This window comes from Diprion similis, chromosome 2, assembly GCF_021155765.1.
Source record: "Diprion similis isolate iyDipSimi1 chromosome 2, iyDipSimi1.1, whole genome shotgun sequence".
Classification (NCBI taxonomy): Eukaryota; Metazoa; Arthropoda; class Insecta; order Hymenoptera; family Diprionidae; genus Diprion; species Diprion similis.
In genome coordinates, this window is record NC_060106.1 from 18,907,913 (window position 1) to 18,929,467 (window position 21,555).

Sequence of the window (21,555 nt, forward strand, 5' to 3'; positions counted from 1 at the left end):
CTGGGCATTATGTTGCTTCACGTTCGCCAATATTGCGATCTGAACATCGATCGCAAACAAATGTTAGAGCGCGGCACACATCAATCGTCAAATTCAGTAACAACTATTGCAATTATTCAGTTATAATATAATAATTATGTCTAAAAGAGAACATGTCGATAGTGATTCCGACGAAGGATGGATCGGACCGATGCCGTCGGATGCTGCCGCGCCGAAAAAGCGTAAAGGTATCGTAAACATAACCTAAAAGATATTCAATTCTCTTTGGATCTCGCTGATTGGTATAGATGTTCAAAATCTGTAAATTCCTTTGACTTCATAATCCAATAATTTCTTAATACTAAGTTTAATCGTCAATCTAAATTACACGTTTACTGCGGATGGCATTTACAACAATCCAAACTTTCGATTGTTGAGCATTGTTGCTATCTACTACTCCATTATTGTTTGTAGTTTTGGAGTATGAGCAAGTTTACCTCGACAATTTACCCAACTGTGAATGTTACGAGAAATCGTATATGCACAGAGATGTGATCACCCAGGTTTTAGTCACAAAGTAAGTACACATGTCAATTGATATGAATTTTCTTAATAAAACTTTAAGTTAGATCTTAATCCTCACAAGCAACTTTATTGTTGGTTTTTTCACTTCAACAATCACTTCTTGCATTTTTTTTAATTGCAAATCCCATTTTGCTGTACAAAATTTCAGAACAAATTTCGTGATCACTGCCAGTTGCGATGGGCATGTAAAGTTTTGGAAAAAACAGGAGGAACTAATCGAGTTCGTTAAACATTTCCGAGCACACTTAATGGCCATACACTCGATGGCAGCAAGCTGTAATGGCGCGCTAATGTGTACAGTTAGTTTAGACAAAAGTATCAAGGTCTTCGATGTCGTTAACTTTGGTAAGTCATTATAAATTGCATCAAATAGACTATGATTTTGCACTTTGCAGAACAGCATTAGTGTACACATTTAAATCATCCATCAAAGATAAGTTGATGGATTTCACATTCAGTTGTGTAACTATTCGAAAAGCTTGCACTTCAATCTATTAATGTAGAATGCAATGGAATGTTTGTTTTCAGACATGATTAACATGATGAAATTAGACTACGTCCCGCAGTGCTCTGAATGGATATATTCACCTGGAGATGCGATATCTGCATTAGCAGTTTCTGATCAAGATTCAAACAAAATCTATGTTTATGACGGCCAAGGGACAAATACCCCTTTACATATCTTCGACAAGCTACACACAAAAAATGTCGTCATTATGAGGGTAAAAACTTGATTATCTGAATGAAATTTATTGAAGACTAAGTCTTTTCAGGGGTTGGAATCACCGTCATGTATTACTGACACAATCTCAATGAAACGAGACCTGATTCATGCTATTTACTTAATTTTGATTATGGCTACTTACTGAAAATTGGTCGCTTTCTTTTCAGTACAATCCAGTTTTTGAGACGTGTATATCTGTAGATAAAGCAGGGATTTTAGAATATTGGACAGGCCCTAAAACTGAGTACAAATTTCCAAAGTGTGTTAAATTTGAATCTAAACTGGATACAAATTTATTTGAGTTTGCAAAAAATAAAACTTACCCGTGCGGCTTAAGCGTTTCCCCCAATGGCAAGAAATTCGCCAGTTTGAGTGGGGATAGGAAAGTCAGAGTGTTTAATTTTTTGACTGGAAACCTATACAGGGTATTTGATGAAACTCTGCAGAGATTCACAGAGTTACAACAAACTACTCAACAATTACCTAACATGGAATTTGGGCGCAGGTTTGTCACTATATCATTTACTTAAACGTATCACAATTCAATTATTTTACTATCCAGGTATATATACACCCTGGAAGTAATGGGCTATTTTTTTTATCTCGTAATTATACAACATAATTTCCACTACATTATGCAGAATGGCTGTTGAGAGAGACTTGGACAAAACTGAAGCGAATATGGGCAACATAATATTTGACGAATCAGGGTACATGGTCATGTACAGTACAATGCTTGGCGTAAAGTTAGTGAATTTGTACACAAATCGCTGCGTTACGATCATGGGTAAGCCCGAAAACTTCAGGCCTATGCAACTAGCTTTGTTTCAGGTATATGAATTTACTTTCTTGGTAGTTATTGCGTTAAGTTACTTATTGTAAGTTACTTGATTTATTAACAACTGATTATATGATAAAATGCTTTTAAGGGTAAAGCGAAGAAAACTACAGCTGCAGTGACGTTTGAAATGGAGGCGTCAGAAAACCCAACAATGGAGCTGAATCGCCCAGATCCAACACTGTTTTGTACAGCGCACAAAAAAAATAGATTTTATATGTTTACGCGACGTGAACCAGAAGACACAAAGAGCCAGGAGTGTGATAGGGATGTTTTCAATGAAAAACCATCCAAAGAGGACATTATCTCATCTACAGAAGCGACTAATATGCAGAAAATATATGACGTGGCGATTCTGCACACAGCTCTTGGAGATATACATATCAGCCTCTTTGGCAAAGATGTGCCGAAAACGGTTGAAAACTTTTGTATGCATTCTAAGAATAATTATTACAACGGTCACATATTTCACAGAGTTATCAAAGGCTTCATGATACAAACTGGAGATCCCACGGGAACTGGTACTGGTGGAGAAAGCATATGGGGAGGGGAATTCGAAGACGAATTCAGGCCTCATCTTAAACACGATAGGCCATATACATTGAGCATGGCGAATGCAGGAGCAAATTCAAACGGCAGTCAATTTTTCATCACCCTTACACCCACGGTAATTATTTAAATTCATCTTTAAAAATATTGCTGTATAGGTTCCAGATTTTTAACGACCATTGTGATTCTGATTTTTAATTATTCTTGTCCTTAGCCATGGCTCGATAACAAACACACAGTTTTTGGCCGAGTGATCAAAGGAATGGAAGTAGTTCAGAATATCAGCCAGGTGAAAACAAACCCTAAAACTGATAAACCATATGATGATATTCGAATAGTTAGCATTACAGTCAAGTAGATTTTCTGTTCAAACGATGACAATCACAAACTTGTAAAATAAATTTGTATCATTAACATTAAATTATTTCAAATTTTATATTTGATTTATTCATTCCTCTACCTTGGAATTATAATTTTAGTAAGAATAGGGTCGTTTGCTACTGTTCTTTACTGTTCTGTTTCGATGGAGTCTGAAAAAAGGTAGAAATAACTGCAATGATGATTGAAGGTATCAGAGCAATGAGGTTTATCAAAATCTCTCTGCTGGTTTTGATGGGAATAAATAGAAAAACCTATTTTCGTAGAAGTGCTAACAAAATCGCTAATTTTCAATGTACATATTTTGACAGACCCGATACTAATGAGGTCATTTATTTCCGTATTGTTGATACAACTGTAGTAAAATGTGGAATGTGCAATTAATGACCAGTATGTTTGCCAATAGATGCAGCCATTGTTTTGACTGTACGAATCTTAGGCGATACTTAAAACTAATTGTAAGTACGAACTAATGAGGATATTTTGGTAATGGCAGTGAAAATGGTACGACTTTGCAGCTATTCATGTCAACTTCGTGCCAATCCAAAACGCTATTCAAAGTACAGTGCTCCTTCCAAAAGTCACGTTGAATCGGGTTTATAGCACCATTCCATACCTGAAAACAGGAAACCTTCAGAGATAGCCTAGATTATTTGGGTTGGTTGCTAATCCTTAATACTAGAACAAATAGATGACGATATTCTACTATAAATTGGACAACACCTTTGCACAGTGAATAGCCCACTGATGAATCATTTTATTTTTCTGCGCGAATGCAAGTTTTTGCGATTCTTGCACCAATTTCATCCCTGCAGCAGTTCGGTTTCGGATCATCTTATAATATGCCCGTAACAGCAGGAACCTTTGATGAAGTGATGAAGCATGTCAAATATACCAATTTCTAAAAATTTTTTTTGCCATATTTTAATAAAAGATCATGTTCACCTCGGTGCTGCAATACTTTTTGGCCGGACTGCTGTATGTATTACTTTAAACAGTGAGCGAATTTCCTTATGCGTCAGTAAATTAGCCTTTGCATTCTTAGTATCCACTCTGTGGACTGTAACAAGGAGAGAATGGAACTCGATAAATCGTTTAAAAAGGTTCCTCTCTGAATTAAAATCATTGGTACTCCGTCAGCTATTCATTTCCCAATCATTGATGTAGCGTATGTACGTCGGAGAAAAACATGATCGTTCACATAAATTTTGAATTAGGATTAGTTTTACAATGCGATGTATAATTCTGACCATATAATATAAGAAGTCCTTCAAGTTTTTTCAATGCCACTAACAAATCGCTAGTTGTATCTGCATTATAATCGAAAAATATGGGTGGAATCTTGCTTCCCCAAACCGCTGCGGCCTCCCAATCATCATTTCTGACACACCTATAATAATCCAGTAAATCATAATCACGTAATCAGACTCCTAGTTCTAATATCACTCCATTCTCACCATAGCCACATATTGGTAAAATATTGTTTTTCTGCATGAGGATTTCGAAATGATATAATTGTGCTACCGGCCTCTTGATAATACTGTTCGCACTTGCGAAATGAAATAACAGAGAGCCCGAACTCCAGTTGCAAATCCACGCAAAGAGCATAATACCAAGTCCTACCTGCCTTATCCGCATCTTCGTTAGCTAGTGTATCTATTTTATTGAAAATAGTAAAAATGTTGTTAGAAATTATGCTACAGACAGGTGTACTGTTATAGGTAAATTATATAGCAGTAAGATTCACCCATTTCATTTAGCATCGAAACAACATCGCTATACTGGCACTTCAGAAGTAATATATGAGTCAGTATAGGTAGCAAAGAAAGTTTTATCGACATAGCATGAATGGTGTGGCAGATTTTCATGGTGGTAAAACCAATACTCAGTGCGTTGTCTATCGCTCCTCTTCTCCAACGTGACCGAAAAATCACATTATACAATTCAGCGACAGCTTTTAACTCCTGCAATTCAACGGCATCTTCTTTACGGCAACACACGATTATTGCATGATTTTCCAAATCCGTTATTATACTTCTGTATTTTGGATAAGATTATCATCAGTATTGTACTATTAAAAACATTCACGGAAATGCCATGGTACTTATTTGTATCTACTTGTGATTGAAGTGATGTGCTACTACGATCATGTGCGCATATGTAGTACAGAGCACAAAGAAATCTTGATTTGATTCGAGTGCTGCATTTAGACCCCATATGGCAGCCAAGTGACTATGATGCCACAACCGATTTGTCTGAAAACCAGGAGAATCTTTTGAAATAGCACAATATTTTATTTTACTATCACTAAAATTGTTGCATAGTTAAATACGGAAAATTACCCTGAATAATATGAACATTTGAACTAAACAATTAGCCAGTTGATCACTAAAGTCAGCGGCATATTCATTTGCAACACCGACAGTACAACTGCGTAAGAATCTGAACATCAATTTTTGATATTGAAGAGAAAGCATCGCCTTGAATTTATTGGCAAGTATGCTCTTTGGATATTTATGCCCCAGGCTTCTTATAGCCGCGTGTAAATAGTCGTAAGCCAGTTTAGGTTGACCAGATTCGAGACAACATCGTCCATGGAGAGTTTGAATTTTTCCCGTCAAATAGGGTATAGTTATAGCCTCGTCTTCACTCAATCCTTTCATCTGTAACTGTATGAATTAACAGTTTATAGTAAAGAAACAAGTATTGTAAATATTGTTGAGTCTGAATTGTCAGTGAACTTCAAGTTGTAGTTGCATCGTTCTCACTTGTTCCAAAATTAATTCTCCGTCATGCAGTAATTTTCTTGCCTGCGGAATATTTCTTGACGACAGTGATACCTCAACAAATTCCAATATCGCTATCAACATTTTGTCTTTGCGCCCTACAAATGTAAGTGTTGATATGATTTGGCTTGTTTTATTTTGCTCAATGTACCCATTGAATGTCTTTATGGCGCTTACCTATGCTATGACAATGATCCACAACTTGTGTGTACGTGGTAACAAGTATCGAATTGCATTGACACTCAGAGAAGTCTAAATTAGAGAATGTGCGGGTGGGGCTTTTCTTAACAGGCTTGAAAGCTGCGAGGCAACCAATATGTTCCTCAGCTATATTTTCTGTAGAATATTCGTAAATTTTAGTAAGCAATACAAAGAGAGCTACTGCAAGGAGGTTCAGAATTTGTCAATGTTGAAAGATCATTGGGACAATTGACTTCCCTTACGTTGTAGTGCCACATGAAAGTTTACAAAATTTATCTTAATGATGTATGCCATTACTTATTTGAGAATTCACTGTCTGTTTCTCAACTGGAAAATCAGTCAGATGTAGTAGGTAACTCATAGTTTCATCACGACTTTTCTTTTCACGTTGGTCTTCTTCATATTTCACACCCAAAAGCTTTGCAAAATGTCCACCGCCGCATGCCTCGCACCGTCTTGTCCTCTGTTGAAGATATTTCAAAGCTTTGTCATGAATTTCAACCTTGTGATTCTCTGTCAGTAGCCTATGATAAATGAAATGATTTGCATTAAGAGACGGACAGTGACTAAAATACTTTTGCCTCTGTGGCGCTACGAAATATGAATTGCAGATTTACGATGCAAACATTCAAGTAGTACAAATGTACCTGTACATTGTGTCTCTGAACATAGATATCTTGAAGCGTATAAGGCCGCAGGAAGCATATTTTGGTAAATCAGCACAAGCTTCTGTATTTAATTGAAACAGTAAACTGGATTTTATAAAGTGAATTATAGACATGTATAAATGTGTTGCATTTTCGCTGATCCTATACCTGTAATAGCAATGCCGGTACAAGCGCAGCGAATTTCCGAACTTGTATTAATGTTCCTAAATTTCCTTAGATGGACCATGGCACCTGAATTTCGCTTAAAATCTCCCATTGCGCAGGCTAGTATTTTCAACTCGTACAGTCTTTTAATGGCTAAAAATTGTCAGGCATTGTTAAACATATTGATCAGAAACATTTGGGTCTCTAATTCGGGTTGTTTCTGACAAGTGATTAGATAAATATTTCAAATATTACACAAAATATTCACCTAATGCGAATTCTCGTTCAGTTGTACTTTCCAAAAGGGTAGTGAGCATGTATCTGTTAAATGTTTCCCCGAGTACAGCAGCCGTTTTGAGCAGTAACTGATCAAGCGGGGACAATGCATCGAACATTTTTAGTATCACGACTGAAAGGCGGTATTAATGATTAGTAGCGAAATTACTCTTTATACGATGTTGTTCCAGATATTTCTAGCATTCGTATAAATTTGTTGTTTGCAAACCTATTCTAACGCAGATGCTGAATGACATTTATTAAAAAATTATTGCAATGTAAAATTTCATTTATAACTATAAATTGAATATACCATCCATCTTTATTTCAATATCACTATCTTCGATAGAAAATGTTGGCGAAGTTATGCATATTTTAATATCTGGCGTTAATGTCACATCTTCGATCGAAGCTGCTACTTCTGATAGTTTTCTCTCTGTTAGATTTATCGCACTTTCCTGTGAATCAACATTAATTTGCTAATATTCTATGAAAAATTACCTACTGTAATGGCACAATGTCTCATTGATTTACCGTATAACTGGATTGATACATGGGCCACGCGTCTGCCGTTTTTGGTTCGGTATGATGCAGGCTAGTCCGATTTTCCGATGTCAACCTGATTTGAACGATAAATTTTGAACTCAGTGGTACATATACTGGTATAACCGTTGATTCACCTGCATATCATTTCTTCAGGAGGACACACAAGTCCGAGATGGCGAAGTTGGTTTTTATTTATTTCTTGTTTCAACAAATCACCTGATTGCACAAGGCATACCAAATAACTTTCTATCCAACCGGGATTACCAGAACTCTTTTCTTGAATCACTCTGCAATAATAATATTGGCATACGTAAAAAAATTATTGTCTGGCTGTTTCATCTCTACTATTCGCACATTAACTTTACATTTAGTTCTGAAATTGCATCTGCTCTTTTTCAGCTTACTTTTCTAACTCTGCAGAAATTGCTCTGACTCCCAGTATTTGGCACGCAAGCCCTGCGTGATACCATTTGTCTAATCCCAGCAAGTCTATGACCTGAATAGCGCAGTTTAATGCTGTAATAGTTGAACGAATTAATGATATGCTCATAATACCTCTGCTTTTTTTGAAACTTCATGTGGTACTGAAAATTCTGATGACACTTTGTTCCCAAATGCCATGACAAAGAATATAAGATTGGTTTTCATTATTATCGGTAGAAGAGAGGCTGTTTCGTTGTCACAATATTCAGCATCATCGATTAGAATCACCCATTGTCGAGAAAATGTGTGACTCATAAGTTTGCCAAGGAGCTTTTCCGTTATTTCTCGTTTTTCGCTGTCTGGCAGTTCTCTGTATTTATTGCTGATATCAAAATTGACATTGAACACTTCATTAAGCGAACACAGTAGATGTGGAAAATATATTTTTCCCATATTAGTAACGATCTTATCTTCACGCTCTTGAGGTGTCGAGGATGCGGTAAATCCAAGAGGAATGGACAGAATGAGACAAACCAATGTGTAAGGGGACTGGAACGTGTATAGATACAAAATACCACCTTATGACTGATTGATAAACTTTTGTTAAAAACATATACACAACGTCATTCAGCTGATAATACCTTGTAATCACTTTGAATAAGGGATATACGATTGCAGGGTATTGTGGGTGGAACATATTGAATCATCTCATCCAGTAATCTAGTTTTTCCAGACCTCGGTTCACCCCTAAAAAAAGTCCTAATACTGCAGTGTAGTTGAAGTGAAGATACACATTTTCGACTGTATTGTCATGAGGAGATATACATATGTACGACATACAGTTTTGCATTGCAATGATTTCAAACCTTATGACCAGAGCGTTATGTTTCAATTGAGCATTAGGCTGCTCTTTTTTCATTTTGTGAAAGTTTATCACATTTAGCAACATTCGTCTAAAAGTATTCAATTCCTCCTCTCTACCTAAAATAGGGTACATGTTTTCACGTGAATCTTGATCTTCTGGTCTGTGGATTGAAATGATTTCTCATAATTGATATTTAATATTGTTAGTGTGGATAACTATCAAAGACTCCCTTCTACACTCTGTTGTTGAACTGAATCAATAACTTACACCAATTTTTCAACAAATTCATAAATTGGTCCAACATTGCTAATTCCTTTCAAATACTTTGCCTCCTGTAAAATGAAATGCCTTGCTTCTAAACGAGAACGAAGAAAACTTTCTCGGTCACAGACAACCTGTAATATCGCAGATATTGAAACTGGTCAATGTTTTGCACAATCGAGAGCGGTCAAGTCACTGAACTCTGTTTCGACTTACACGATTAGGGTAGGCGCACATCAATCTTGCCGCTTTATTGACAGCCATACCAATAACAGTGTATTCTCTTCTCAATATGTGTCCAACGACACCGCAATAAGTCATACCAGTCGTAACACCAATTGCAATGGATCCCATATTCTTTCGTACAGACAATGCTGCATGAATTTTTGAAGCACAACGTAAGCCAATCTGAGATTCTAACTCATGTTTGTCACCACGAAGACCAAATATGCACAGGAACATAAGATCCTTATCAAATAGTGAAGTTTTGTTCACGCAGCCTTGCATGCTATCTACAATTCTGAGAAAAGAATAGCTTCTATAATAGTTGATTACGGCATAACTAGGTGGTTCAAAATATCAAAAGAATTTTGCTTACCCGCAAACTATTCTGTACGCAGTATCAACCAAACGAATCAATTTTTTCTGGCTGACATTTGTTATTATATTTATAAACAGAATAACTACCTGACGCATCTCAGTCAGATACTCTATAGGTTCGTCCATCTCTACTGCGTGAACTATCGGCCTTATCATGTAGCATCTCAAAGCATTCTTCATATGGGCTTTTGCCACTTTGTTCACCTTTGGTCTAACTGCAAAAGATATTACTGGTTAGCATTAGATACTTTCCGCATGGGGTCGTTATGCAACAAATACTCAACAATTTCAAATAATACTATTCTTATATTTTCTCAAACATACGGCTATAATCCACTTGCCACCGACGGTAGTCGTCCAAAGTATCTCCTGTTAGATTGAGAAGTACCGGAGCAGCCTCAGGTTCCGGTACTCTGTCTGTGGTATAACTGTTAAACAATGTTACATTTTGATCCTCCAAAGTATTCATATCATGCTCTGAATCAATTTCTGTGGAAACCAGCATGGACTTCGTTATACGAATAAGATTAATGTAAAGTCGAATACAATGTTTGGTATAATTATACAACCTATCCTCGAGTATCTGTCTACATCTGGATCCCACATAACTGTGCTCGCCAGTAATAATGTATGAATACCATCAGGCATGGTCTCGTAAACGTAATCATTCGGATTAGCCCATTGCCAGCAACTTGGCGCAACAACTGTATCCCCACCGCTATAATTGTACATGAAATATAATCAATTCGAATTTTGAGATATATATATATGTATATATAACGTTTAGCAAAATCATCGATGATTGTTTATGAACTATAGATACTGTTGTTACTTACCGGCATAATCCCTCAGCTGCTTTGCATTCCCAGACAGGACTTCCGGTGATGATGTAATGAGAAATAGTTTCAGGATCTCCAATCGACGTGAAGAATATTTTTCCAGATGCTACTGCCAGTTTTACTGCAAAAATGATGGAATTGTGTGATTAATGGTAGTTCATCCCTCAGATTGTGTACTGCAGGAAGCGAATGCGCCAAGAATCGGAGACAGATTGACAAACAATTGCAGAAACCTTTTAAAACAACACCAACGTCTGTATCGAAAGTTCCAAAATGCTTTTGAATAATGCACGCTGTCTGCATAGCTTCTACTGCTACATCCTGCATCACTATATCGTCGTGGATTTTCCACATTACAATGAACGCATCTCCAGAAAACTTTAGTACATCTCCTTTGCGCGATAGGATTTCCTGAACCATTGCACCAATATAACTGTTGAGTATTTCCGTCAATTTAGAGGGACCTCCTTGACCAGTTCTTGTGTACTTTTCCGTGAGTTCAGTGAAACCTGAAATGTTGTTTTCATGTTACATTGGAATAGGGAAGTAGATAGAAATTCGTATCATCTGACAAAGTGATTATAAATAATGCATAATTAATGAAATATTTTCAGTGCGTACCTGAAACATCACCTAGCATAAGAGTGGTGTAATATTCTCTGGTGTGATAATCATCGAAGTGGTCCAAAATTTCATCAGGACACATCGAAGCGAATATTTTTGTATGATTCTCTATTTTGGCTGATGTTAGTAGACGAAGTTTCTTCTCTTTCATTTTTTGATTCGATGAGGTACTTAGCAAAAATGATCTCGTCGACTCGGTTAATTCTGAAATTTCGTCAGCCACCGTTGTAGAATTTTATTGTATTGCATCAACACCACCAATTTTATGCACAAATAAACTTTGTCCACTCTTTGGTATTTACAAGTACATATAAGAGACATTTTTTTTCAATGAATTTGCAACTATAAGGCATAATTACAAAACTTACTTTCATCGTCATTAATACCGAATTCTTCTAGAGATGATGTAAAATTGGATTGTCTGTCGACGAGGGATTGCTTGGATTTTGAAAGAGGTGCCTGCTTAGACATCTTATTTTTTTCATGTGCAAGCAAAAGCAGCGCCAGTCGTGCCAATTGTATGGATAACTCGTACATTGACTGACACTTGCGAAACAAAAGGCCGTTAAGAACATTTGAACATAATACTGGAAATACATGCTCATTACTTTCAAATTAAAGTGGATTGGTAATAAACAAATCTGTACGATTATTTTGTCCATATAATTACTCTTTTTATTACTTACAGCAAAGTATGTGTCTATTTCTCACTCAAAAGTGTTCGAAACTTACAATTAGATCGCCACAAATCGCATTACGCTACAAACCACATATCGCATTACGTGTTTATACTTTTGAAATATATATACATATATATATATATATATATATATATATATATGTATGTATAATTGCTAATATTTTTTTTTATATCATTTCACTTTATCAACGACGTTGTAGACTAAGAGTGTTTCTGTCACCGACGAGCTTGGGTATCGTACTTTGCGGTAGGACAATTAATCTCTCTTATCTTTTGAATCAAGTAACAACTATACACGTTTAATTTAGTTTCAAAATAACACTCTTTTGAAGATATGTAGCGTAAAAGTAATCTACCTCGTGCAAAAAAAATCAGGAATGGCAGTTTTGTTGGTGCCCAAACAATTCTATGTAACAGTGTGCAAGTATTTCGACGTGGTCAAGCTGATGCATTTCATGACAATAGTTTACCATAATTTGATCTTTCGAAACTAGAATCATGTCAATCTTTTATTTGAAAAGTAAACAAGTAATGTGATCGTTTTCTTTTTTCTGAACCTTGTATGTATTATAGGTATATACATATCATGATGGTTTATTGGTTTACATTAGCCCGTTAATATAGAGGTACATCGAGAAATAAGATTTTCATTATACTATGACAGATTTCATCCATGATAGACAATATTATGTTCATTATTATTTTCTACTAAATTCTAACAGGTCTATAAATGCGGCAGCCAAATTTATTGTGCCAGGCCCTACTTCATTGTGCTCAGAATTACGATCATAGCATTTTCTTTTTTTCAGGTTTTTTTTTTCATACATCGGATCCAACTATGGTACGTAATTCTGTAATATGCTGTAAAATCCTCTGACTTGGTGATATACCGCTCATAGGAACCATGACAGGGAATTTCATGCACAGTTTACCTATCAGATTTAGTAGAACCACCACAATCGTATTGTTCATTAGGCATGTCAGATTAATGTCGAGTTTTCCAGTAAAGTGAAAATATAAGTGTGATGGTACACATATAGAATTGTCGAAATGAAATTCGCTGTTTACGTATGTTCGAATCAATATATCACTAATACAGGTAGTTTATTATACATCAACCATTAATATCTAGAACTCATAAATTTTCAGATTTCAAATTCACAAATACTTTCAACGAGTTCACCCAGACTCTAAGGGTTGATCAGACTCCAGAAGGTAATGGTTAATTTATAAAGAATCACGCAGTATTTCATGATTACGCAAATTTGATAAAGAATCAGCTTGCAGAAGCGTTTTCATTCGGAAATCCTTATTCAGATGAGTATGATTTCATGGCGTGCGACCAATAATTTGAAAATTGAGAGATAAGAATCATCTCATTTAAATAGGTAGATAATTGATTATACATCAAATTTCAAACTGGTGATGAAATTTTAGTCTGCTGAAACGATTCATTGAATCATCAAGAATGTTTCTTGTAGCATTGATCGATATGATCCTCATATAACAATGAATGGTGCAAAGAATGAATTGTTTTATTAAACAATGTATGGAGTTTGGATAATAGGTTGATGAAAATGCAAATTACAATAAACATGACTCGTTAATGGCACACAGCATGGCAGTTGCAACAATTTTATGTTTGCTTCACAATTTTTTAAAGATTTAATTTCCTTAAATATCGTATAATAGTATAATTACTTTTTAGGTATATACATGAGTCAAATTGTATTGCGTTTCACTTACTTTACTCAAATGCTATTATATATTAATATGCAAAGAACTAAGTAAATAATAAAAATTTATTACGAATTTGGAAAGAATTTTTGACTAATTGATTGAATTCTGTTATTTTGCATTTTCTTAAGTGTTGAGAGTCTGATGTCAAAAAATTCGTAAAGAGCAGTGGTAAACTAATTATTTCAGTACATATTAGTATAGAAGTTTTTCTATATTGAATAAATATAAAAAATTTAACTTGTCATTATATAATTACAATAATGTCATCAACAAGAAGTTCTAATCAAACTGTGATAATAAATAAGATTTTTCACTTCAATGCACTCAAGTTCAATGTTCAAGGATAAGAAGATGGTATAGATTAGATGCACTTTAATCCACTAGTATGACCATTAATGATTCTTCTTTGCTACCGTTTCTGCCGCGTAAAGCAATATTCTTTACGTTTTTTGTTACACGGACTTATTTGCCTAATCGTTTCAGTGCAAATTTTTAGACTCAATCTGAGGCAAACTCCTGCTGCTTATTAAGCAGATTATAGAATTTCCTCGAGTATAGGTATAATTATTTGAAATTGGTACTTCAGTTTCATTTTTTTTTTCAGTTCGACAAAATCAATTTCAAAACTCTTAAGTATTTTTTTGTTATTTGTATTACTTTTTAGGTACATATTTTCTTTATATTAAATGATCAAAAGGCAGAATGTAATGAACACATGATCAACAGTCATGCTTAATTAATTATAGATACATTAGCGTATAGATTATTTAATGATAAATTTTATTACGGTTTAATTATGATGTAACATGATGATATAGGTATAGGCTTGATATGATGGCACATAGACTAAATTTTATACAACGTCTTACTATAATAAATGTTTAATATCTTTTTTACGCGTATAATAGATTATGGTTCAAATTTTTCTCAACTTTTTCTTTTATTTTCTGGCTATAGCTATATATACGTATATATATATAATATATATTTGTATACTGACGTGACAATCAAGGCAAGATTATAATACGGTAAATCCCCATAAACCTGCTGTCACCGACAAATAAAGTTTGTGGCATAATCTCAAATTGAATCGTAGCAAGATTGATCCTCTGAAAACTAAGAAATTTCTTCGTAGGAGATTAATATATCGAACACATATTGCTTGCTGTTTAACATTTCATGGAAATTAATGAATAGGGAGTTTTTAAATGTTCCCAATTTTTCACCTAGAATGACTCGAGTAGATCCCTGATTAAAAAAATTAATGAAAATTCCCACTAAAATATATAAAACAATGTTTTCACATTTTTTACCGATAAGTATGTTTGAAACGATATTCGGATTCGATGGACTGCGATTTGCAAAGCACATATTCAATTTTGTCAAACGATTAAGAATATGCCATGAACGATATATTGCAGTATGATATATTAATGAAAATTACAACAGTTTCTGAACTGAAATGCACCTACCAACATTTACATTGCTTACACAAAATTCTGCTCGTTGATGAGAGCAGTTATAATTCATTATTATAAATACTGCTACTACGATGAATAGTTTTCTTCAAAGGTTCGTTTCGTTTCTCATTGTATGCATCAAATTTACATATAACACATGTTTGGCAATTAAACGTAGAGTGAACACGTTGTTTTCACATCTCTTGCTATCAATATTTTAAAACTTCATATGTTCATCTGTTTGCGGTAAGTTATGTATATTGTGAGCATGGAAAAGATAGTAGTTAGGTGGAGAAAAAACTTTTTTTCTAAATATATTCTAACTGCAACATGGTTTAAACTGTCTTTAATTTTTCTAACAACATTTCAATCGTCATCTCTATAATAATTATTTTGAATGAGTGACACAACTGATGTAATATTTTGCTTGTGATTTAATATGGATTACTAAAGTGCACATACTGCTGTTTTGATGTGATCTTTCAATTTATGTTGCGTCTGTACTTTTACTACGTAAAATTTTATATTCGTTAACATTATTGATTATAATTACCTATACTAAGCTAAGTGTTTAGAATAGGACTTCCAAGATTGTAGTAGTAGTCGCAAAGATCCACGAGATCTTTGTAGGCATTGAAATATTTTGGGACAGAAGAATTATTTACAACAGTATAGCGCCTCGGGTAATTCCTCTGTTCTTCAGAATAATCTTTGAATCAAGTTCTGCGACATTATGCAGTATAACGGAATAACTTGGTTTATCAAATGGTTTCTTACACTTTGGAGAAAAATTCTCATACCTTTGTCTTCACCATTTTCTTATGATCATTGATAATTTTCACCTGGCGATAGTTGATCACTGCTTCAACACTCTTTCGTTTATTACCCGAGCATTTAATAGGTTTGTCAGATGCATACGAACAGTTATTATTGTCATCTTAAAACGATTCAGCACCTTCGTCCGATTTCAATTCTTCTTGTTTCCTCCTTATATTTTAGTCTACTTCATTCTTAAATTTTTTTTCTGTTTGTTCAACTTCAAATCTTTCTTGTGGTGCTCCATAATAATTAAAGAATATTGCTTATATCGTATTTAGGGTACATATTTTATGTCGTAATATTACATAATGTTGAAGGACTTTTGGACCCAAGATAAGAAATCTAAAGAAAAAAAATGTCAACTGGCTTTTTAAAATAAAAATTTCTTCCTCATTCTGCGTATACACGAAGTAAAATGAGCTGATTGGTGTCACGCTGATTGCAGGTGATTTTTGATAACAGACGGCTTAAATTAAGAAGAATTTATTCACTTTGTCAAATAAATTATGTACTCAAACGTCATTTATTCTATGTATTGAGTTCTTTTCATCTCAATACATCCAAACCAATATTACAATGTTAACATAGTCCTAAACAATTACCTACGAGCATAAAAAAAATAAAAACAAGTGTAAAAAGAGTGATTGAATATCAAGATCCAACCATAACTGAATTTTGTTATTACAGGGAAGCTAAGTGAAAATTCTTTTCACGATGCAAAACAGTTTTGTGTTTGGATTCACTATGATCATTTTATGATAAAAAAAAACGTGAGTGTAATTCTTTTAGTAGATATTGATTGCTGAAAGTCCGTGAAATAGTATTAAATTCTTAAATATTGGAAACAAACTTTCTAATAGGAAACAAATGTAACCTGACAAGCATACTGAGGTTGTTCGAGTTAGAAGAGTTGCCTGTAAGCGAGTACTGAATCATTCCTTCTTAATTTATAACATCAATTAACTATCAGGATTATTATTACCTAAATTAAGTCTGAAGGAAGAAGCTAACATTCTTAATAATTGATATAGATCTTATTGACCTATGAAGTATAATACAATGGATTTTTTATTATATGTTGCGCATATAATTGGCTTGACGTTAATATTTTTTTTTTTCTTTTTCATTACAGATAACAAATAAAAAATTTATATTAATCAAATACTCTTTGCATTAAGAACTAATTTGTGCATTTGATGCAAAGCACGACCCTCGAGAACAGGGACCTCTTACACTATAATATTGGTTTCATGACTAGATCGAAACAATGGTCTTTATGCTGATTTTCATTGTAGAAAGTTAAAAAAAAATATATGTCTACTTCTTTGAAGTAATCAATACTGATTTATGTAGGGCGTTATGAATAACAATAATAATATTTCCATCAATGCGATCGAAGTATTATTATTTTGCCTGAGGTCTTATTTCTGTGAGTTAAGTAAAAAATTATAAAAAATTAAAATTTAAACAACAGATTTATCAATGGCGTACAAAAAAAATACAGCTTACGTTGGGTGAGACTTGCAAGGAGGCGAATCACTCGTTATTGATGACAGTTTTTACTGGTTAATTGTCTCTTAATAATTTTTAAAACGCGCTTGCTTACGTTGACGTGACGTTACAGTCTTTTATGTTTTGTTATTTAACAGTATTTTACTGCAACGTAATATTGACACGTGATTTTAATATCTTCATTGTCATGGATAGGTTTTGGCAGTTATTTCTGTTCTTTTTTCTTATCTTTTTTTCGAAAAACACTTAGCACATGTCTGACACTATTGTGTATCTTAAATGTTTCAAATTTCAGTGCATCTTATTAAAATTTCATATTAACGTACTAGGAGTTTATATTATTTCAATTTGTTTAAATCCGTCAGTTTCTTGGGTTCTCGTCCGTGATGATATGGAGATGAAGATGGCTGGCAGTGATGTGATTGATGAGGTGAAGAATGCAGATGTAGATGTAGATGTAGATGTAGATGTTGATGTTTATGATAATAATATTGCATGATGACACATAGAAGTAAAAGTTTCTACGCTAGATTGTTCTAGAACTGTGCACATGACAACATCAAAGGAACGTTAGAGAAACAGTACACGGGTGGTACTTATCTGTTGTATGTCATTTAAGAGTAGTCTTTGCCTGAGCCTGCTCTACCTCGATTCTGGAATACAACTTAAAGTGAATACCCATACACCTCGACGTTATTTAAATTCAATTACGTGCTAATATATACCTGTGATGATTTGAATTTCCATTCGTTGTCGCTTGTAAATTTCCTACAACATTGTCTGGTTCATTTTGACTATTGTCTTCACTATCTGATGGATTAAGAATATCCGTTAGGAAAGGCGTCATCTCTGGACTTGACGATTCAATCGATAGCGCTATGCTCCGTTCGTTCTGAAAATTATTTAAGTAATCTAATACACAAACAAATCAGGATTATGCTATTATAATTTTCGTTTTTGAAAAAAAATTGTGGTGTTTAATCAGTCCACGATTGAAACATGGAAATTCGTGTTGCAAATCGTTTTTTTTTTACCTCTTCCTTCAGTTTTTCCAACAATCTTGTTCTGTCCGCTTTCAATTTGTCCACCTGTTCTGCTTGCTTTTCTGTTTTTATACCAGACAATTCGAGCAGAGCCAAGTGAGCATCTTTTTCTGAAACCGCAGCTTCCAATGCTTCTCGTCTGAAATTAATAATCCAAAAACACGTAGTGATTTGAAGGATTTCTTTTAAAAGATAAAAATATACAATAGCATATTGGATAAAGAATAAATTTCTTCTGCTGTTGTCACATTGGTATAAGAATTTTTGATTCTCACTTCATATTATGCAGCTCTTCTAGTTGCGTCATCCTTTCCTCTGTCAGACTGCATAGTATTTTTTCCGATTTCTGCAACCTGGACAGAAGTGGCTTGCAAGTAGGACATTTTACGGCAAATGATGTCTGAAGTGAGGCGATCCTCTGCTCAAGTTTTTCAATCTATAAAGTACAAACGACGCAATAAAAAATTACGAATTAACTTGTAAAGTAGAAAATTGGCATATAAATTTGGGCAATTTAATCATCTGTGATCACTCACTCGTTGTATGCAATTGCGTTTTTGCAGTTCTTCCTGCTTCAACTTCTTCTCCCCGTCACTGGCGATAACAATGCTTTCTCGAAGTGCTGTGGCTAATTCTTCGATCTTATCTTCTTTTGTCTTTACAAGATTGTTCAGTTCTTTTTCGTTTTCTTCTTTCTGCCTAACAACGTTGACTAATTCTTCGATCTGCTCCAGTTCCATTTGCTCAGCAAACGCTCGTTCTAAAGAATCAATCTCATCTTCCAATTGCCCGATTCTTTCATCTCGTACTTTGATTTCTTCTTTTAACACTCCAATGTCTTCAGCTTCGTACTCACCGAGTTCTTTTTCAAGTTCAACCATTTGTTTCTGAAGCCTAGAAAGTTTATCTTGCCACTGTGCTATTTCATCCTCGTATTCCTGTATATTATCGTCCTTCGAAGATATCAGGTGTTCCAATTCTCTCACTCGTCGCTCCATTTCCGAAAAACCATCACATTTATGACACATATTAGGACCCTCAGAAAGCAGCGACTTCTTTTCGTCCAATTTGCTTTCAAATTTCACTTGCATTTCACTTTCCAATTCTGTTATCTTATTATCTCTGGCTTCCAATCGCTTTTTGTAAGCCTCGCCGCTGTCATTTCGTTCTTCAGAACACAGAAGCTGCTTTTCTAGAGAGTTAATAGTCAGTTGCAATTGTTCTATTCTATCTTCTCGGTCCTTCAGTTTTTGTTTTAATACATCGACATTATGTTGCTTCACATAGTCTTCTAAATGTGTTACCGTTTCTTCCAGTTCCATTATTCTGGCCTTATTTATTCTCAAGTCTTTGTCTTCGTTTTTTTGTATACGATTTTCGAGTTCTTGTATCTTCCTATTCTTCGCATTCAAATCCGTTTTTAAATCGTGAAGGTCTTTAACATCCGGATTGTGCTTCAGGAAATCTTCGAATTCAGTGATAGTTTCTTCTAATTCTTCTATACGACTGTTTCTGTGATCAATCTGTAGTCTTAACTCTTCTATGCCGCTGGTGTCAGAGTGATCTTTTAAGAAATTTTCCAATTCTATTACTTCACTCTCCAATTCCATTATTCGATGATTTTTCTCATCAATGTCTTGCTTCCAGTATGTTGTCTCCTCTTGGTTTGTGTAATGAATCGACGACTTGCAAAGAAGTTTATCACAATTAATATTCATGCTTTGCACCCATATTGTGTTTCACACGGAACACAAGAACAACAAATAAAAGAGCAATAGCAGAAAATAAAATATATTAACAATGTAATGAAGGTTTTTTTGTTTCGGATGGCTTTAAAGTTGTGCCACTGTAGATTATATTTCTATAAGACATATTAACAGTTTCTTCTCCTTCTTCTCTTTTTTTTTGGTATTTTTTTAATGGTTTTCATTTTATATTGATATAATTATTATTATCATTATCGTCATTATTAATATTTTAACAATGGTCGTAACTTTTCTTAAAATATTTGCTTCATATATTTTATTTATTTATTATTAAGTTTAAGTTACTCAATAAGATTATAATGTCGTTATCTTTTAAGAAAATTGTACTAAATAGAACGGAGAAGGCATCTCCAACAAAAATCGGCCTTAGAAGAAACTTTTTAAGAAACCAGCGGGTCCCGCCTTGTGTTTGAACATTAAATAGTAATTGATTCAATTTTAAACAGTTGTCAGTTTTCATTTGCCCATGTTTAAGTCATCCGAAAATAAATAAGCGAATAAACAATTTAATAGAAAATATAGAAGACATGTTTAGCGTTTGAAGAAGCAGATGAATTAAATTCGTAACAATGAAAAATCACATTCATGCGTCGATATACGTTTAGTGTGTATGTTATCCACGATAGCATGTAAATACAAGAAAAAATATTGTGTTAGTTACGGCATTAGAAAATCTTTCATTTCGCAAGTTATTTCGAAATTTCTGCTGCAAATTGTTATGTTTACAGAAGATATATTAGAATGAATTGAAAAGTAGAAGTGGTAATCTATAAATTGAATGTCACAATACGTGAAAGTACTGACCTCTTGTTGCTGTGCACTTGCAGCTTGTTTTGCTTTTGCTTGTGCGACTCTTAGTGCTCTGGAACAAATGAATTTCGTGTATTACCTGCATGCGGCATTTTCTTCAGTTTATCGGAAGTCTGTTAGATCTTCTAAATATGTACTCACTCTTGCAGTTCCCTTATCTGCTTTTCTTTGGAATTTTGCTCTTCTTGGGACATTTGAACTAGTTGTAACAACCTTTCCATTTCAGTTGCACTACGTCCAGAATCTTCCTTAGCTTTCTCCAAATCTTTCTCAGCTTTTTCAAGCATTTTCTGTAATTCCGCCATTCGTTTGTCCGGAGACCCACCGCTCTGTAGATATAAAAATAGATAACAGAATTGTGCATAGAATGTAGATAAAACGAGAACATTATTGTACAGGGAAATTTGACATCTGCATAT

At 34.3% G+C, this 21,555-nt stretch overlaps 3 protein-coding genes across 9 annotated transcripts in view; 1 reads left to right on the forward strand and 2 right to left on the reverse strand.

Moving 5' to 3' along the window:
- Positions 1 to 19: 19 nt before the first annotated feature.
- Positions 20 to 3,111, forward strand: LOC124415902 (peptidylprolyl isomerase domain and WD repeat-containing protein 1). Its single transcript, XM_046896619.1, has 8 exons — positions 20 to 227; positions 454 to 556; positions 713 to 909; positions 1,093 to 1,286; positions 1,456 to 1,793; positions 1,930 to 2,119; positions 2,218 to 2,793; positions 2,890 to 3,111. Exons 1-8 carry the CDS (start codon positions 137 to 139, stop codon positions 3,031 to 3,033), a joined length of 1,833 nt encoding a protein of 610 aa, XP_046752575.1. The 5' UTR covers positions 20 to 136; the 3' UTR covers positions 3,034 to 3,111.
- A 220-nt stretch (positions 3,112 to 3,331) lies between these two features.
- Positions 3,332 to 11,473, reverse strand: LOC124416293 (adenylate cyclase type 10-like). The gene is given in 29 exon segments (XM_046897223.1): positions 3,332 to 3,684; positions 3,777 to 3,915; positions 3,999 to 4,113; positions 4,304 to 4,443; positions 4,511 to 4,709; positions 4,801 to 5,090; positions 5,172 to 5,308; positions 5,396 to 5,722; positions 5,795 to 5,937; positions 6,017 to 6,175; positions 6,338 to 6,564; positions 6,688 to 6,769; positions 6,856 to 7,005; positions 7,121 to 7,261; positions 7,442 to 7,586; positions 7,663 to 7,747; positions 7,809 to 7,961; positions 8,079 to 8,227; positions 8,230 to 8,646; positions 8,739 to 8,844; positions 8,964 to 9,122; positions 9,230 to 9,357; positions 9,440 to 9,743; positions 9,822 to 10,038; positions 10,148 to 10,312; positions 10,393 to 10,541; positions 10,660 to 10,783; positions 10,896 to 11,171; positions 11,284 to 11,473. Coding segments are annotated over 29 exon segments (5,142 nt in total). The 5' UTR covers positions 11,438 to 11,473; the 3' UTR covers positions 3,332 to 3,522.
- Positions 11,474 to 12,538: 1,065 nt separating this feature from the next.
- Positions 12,539 to 21,555, reverse strand: part of LOC124416484 (trichohyalin) — a 70,297-nt gene continuing 61,280 nt past the window's right edge. For 6 of the 7 annotated variants that reach the window (XM_046897604.1, XM_046897601.1, XM_046897606.1 and 3 more), the window contains 7 exons: positions 21,278 to 21,465; positions 21,131 to 21,188; positions 19,097 to 20,245; positions 18,836 to 18,996; positions 18,552 to 18,699; positions 18,243 to 18,409; positions 12,539 to 18,170 (listed from right to left, as the gene is read on the reverse strand). In XM_046897604.1, the coding sequence (XP_046753560.1) occupies positions 18,128 to 18,170; positions 18,243 to 18,409; positions 18,552 to 18,699; positions 18,836 to 18,996; positions 19,097 to 20,245; positions 21,131 to 21,188; positions 21,278 to 21,465 (1,914 nt within the window). In that variant the 3' untranslated portion in view covers positions 12,539 to 18,127. Of the gene's footprint in view, positions 18,171 to 18,242; positions 18,410 to 18,551; positions 18,700 to 18,835; positions 18,997 to 19,096; positions 20,246 to 20,297; positions 20,729 to 21,130; positions 21,189 to 21,277; positions 21,466 to 21,555 lie in introns of those variants that run through there. The other variant, XM_046897608.1, reaches the window with a different exon arrangement.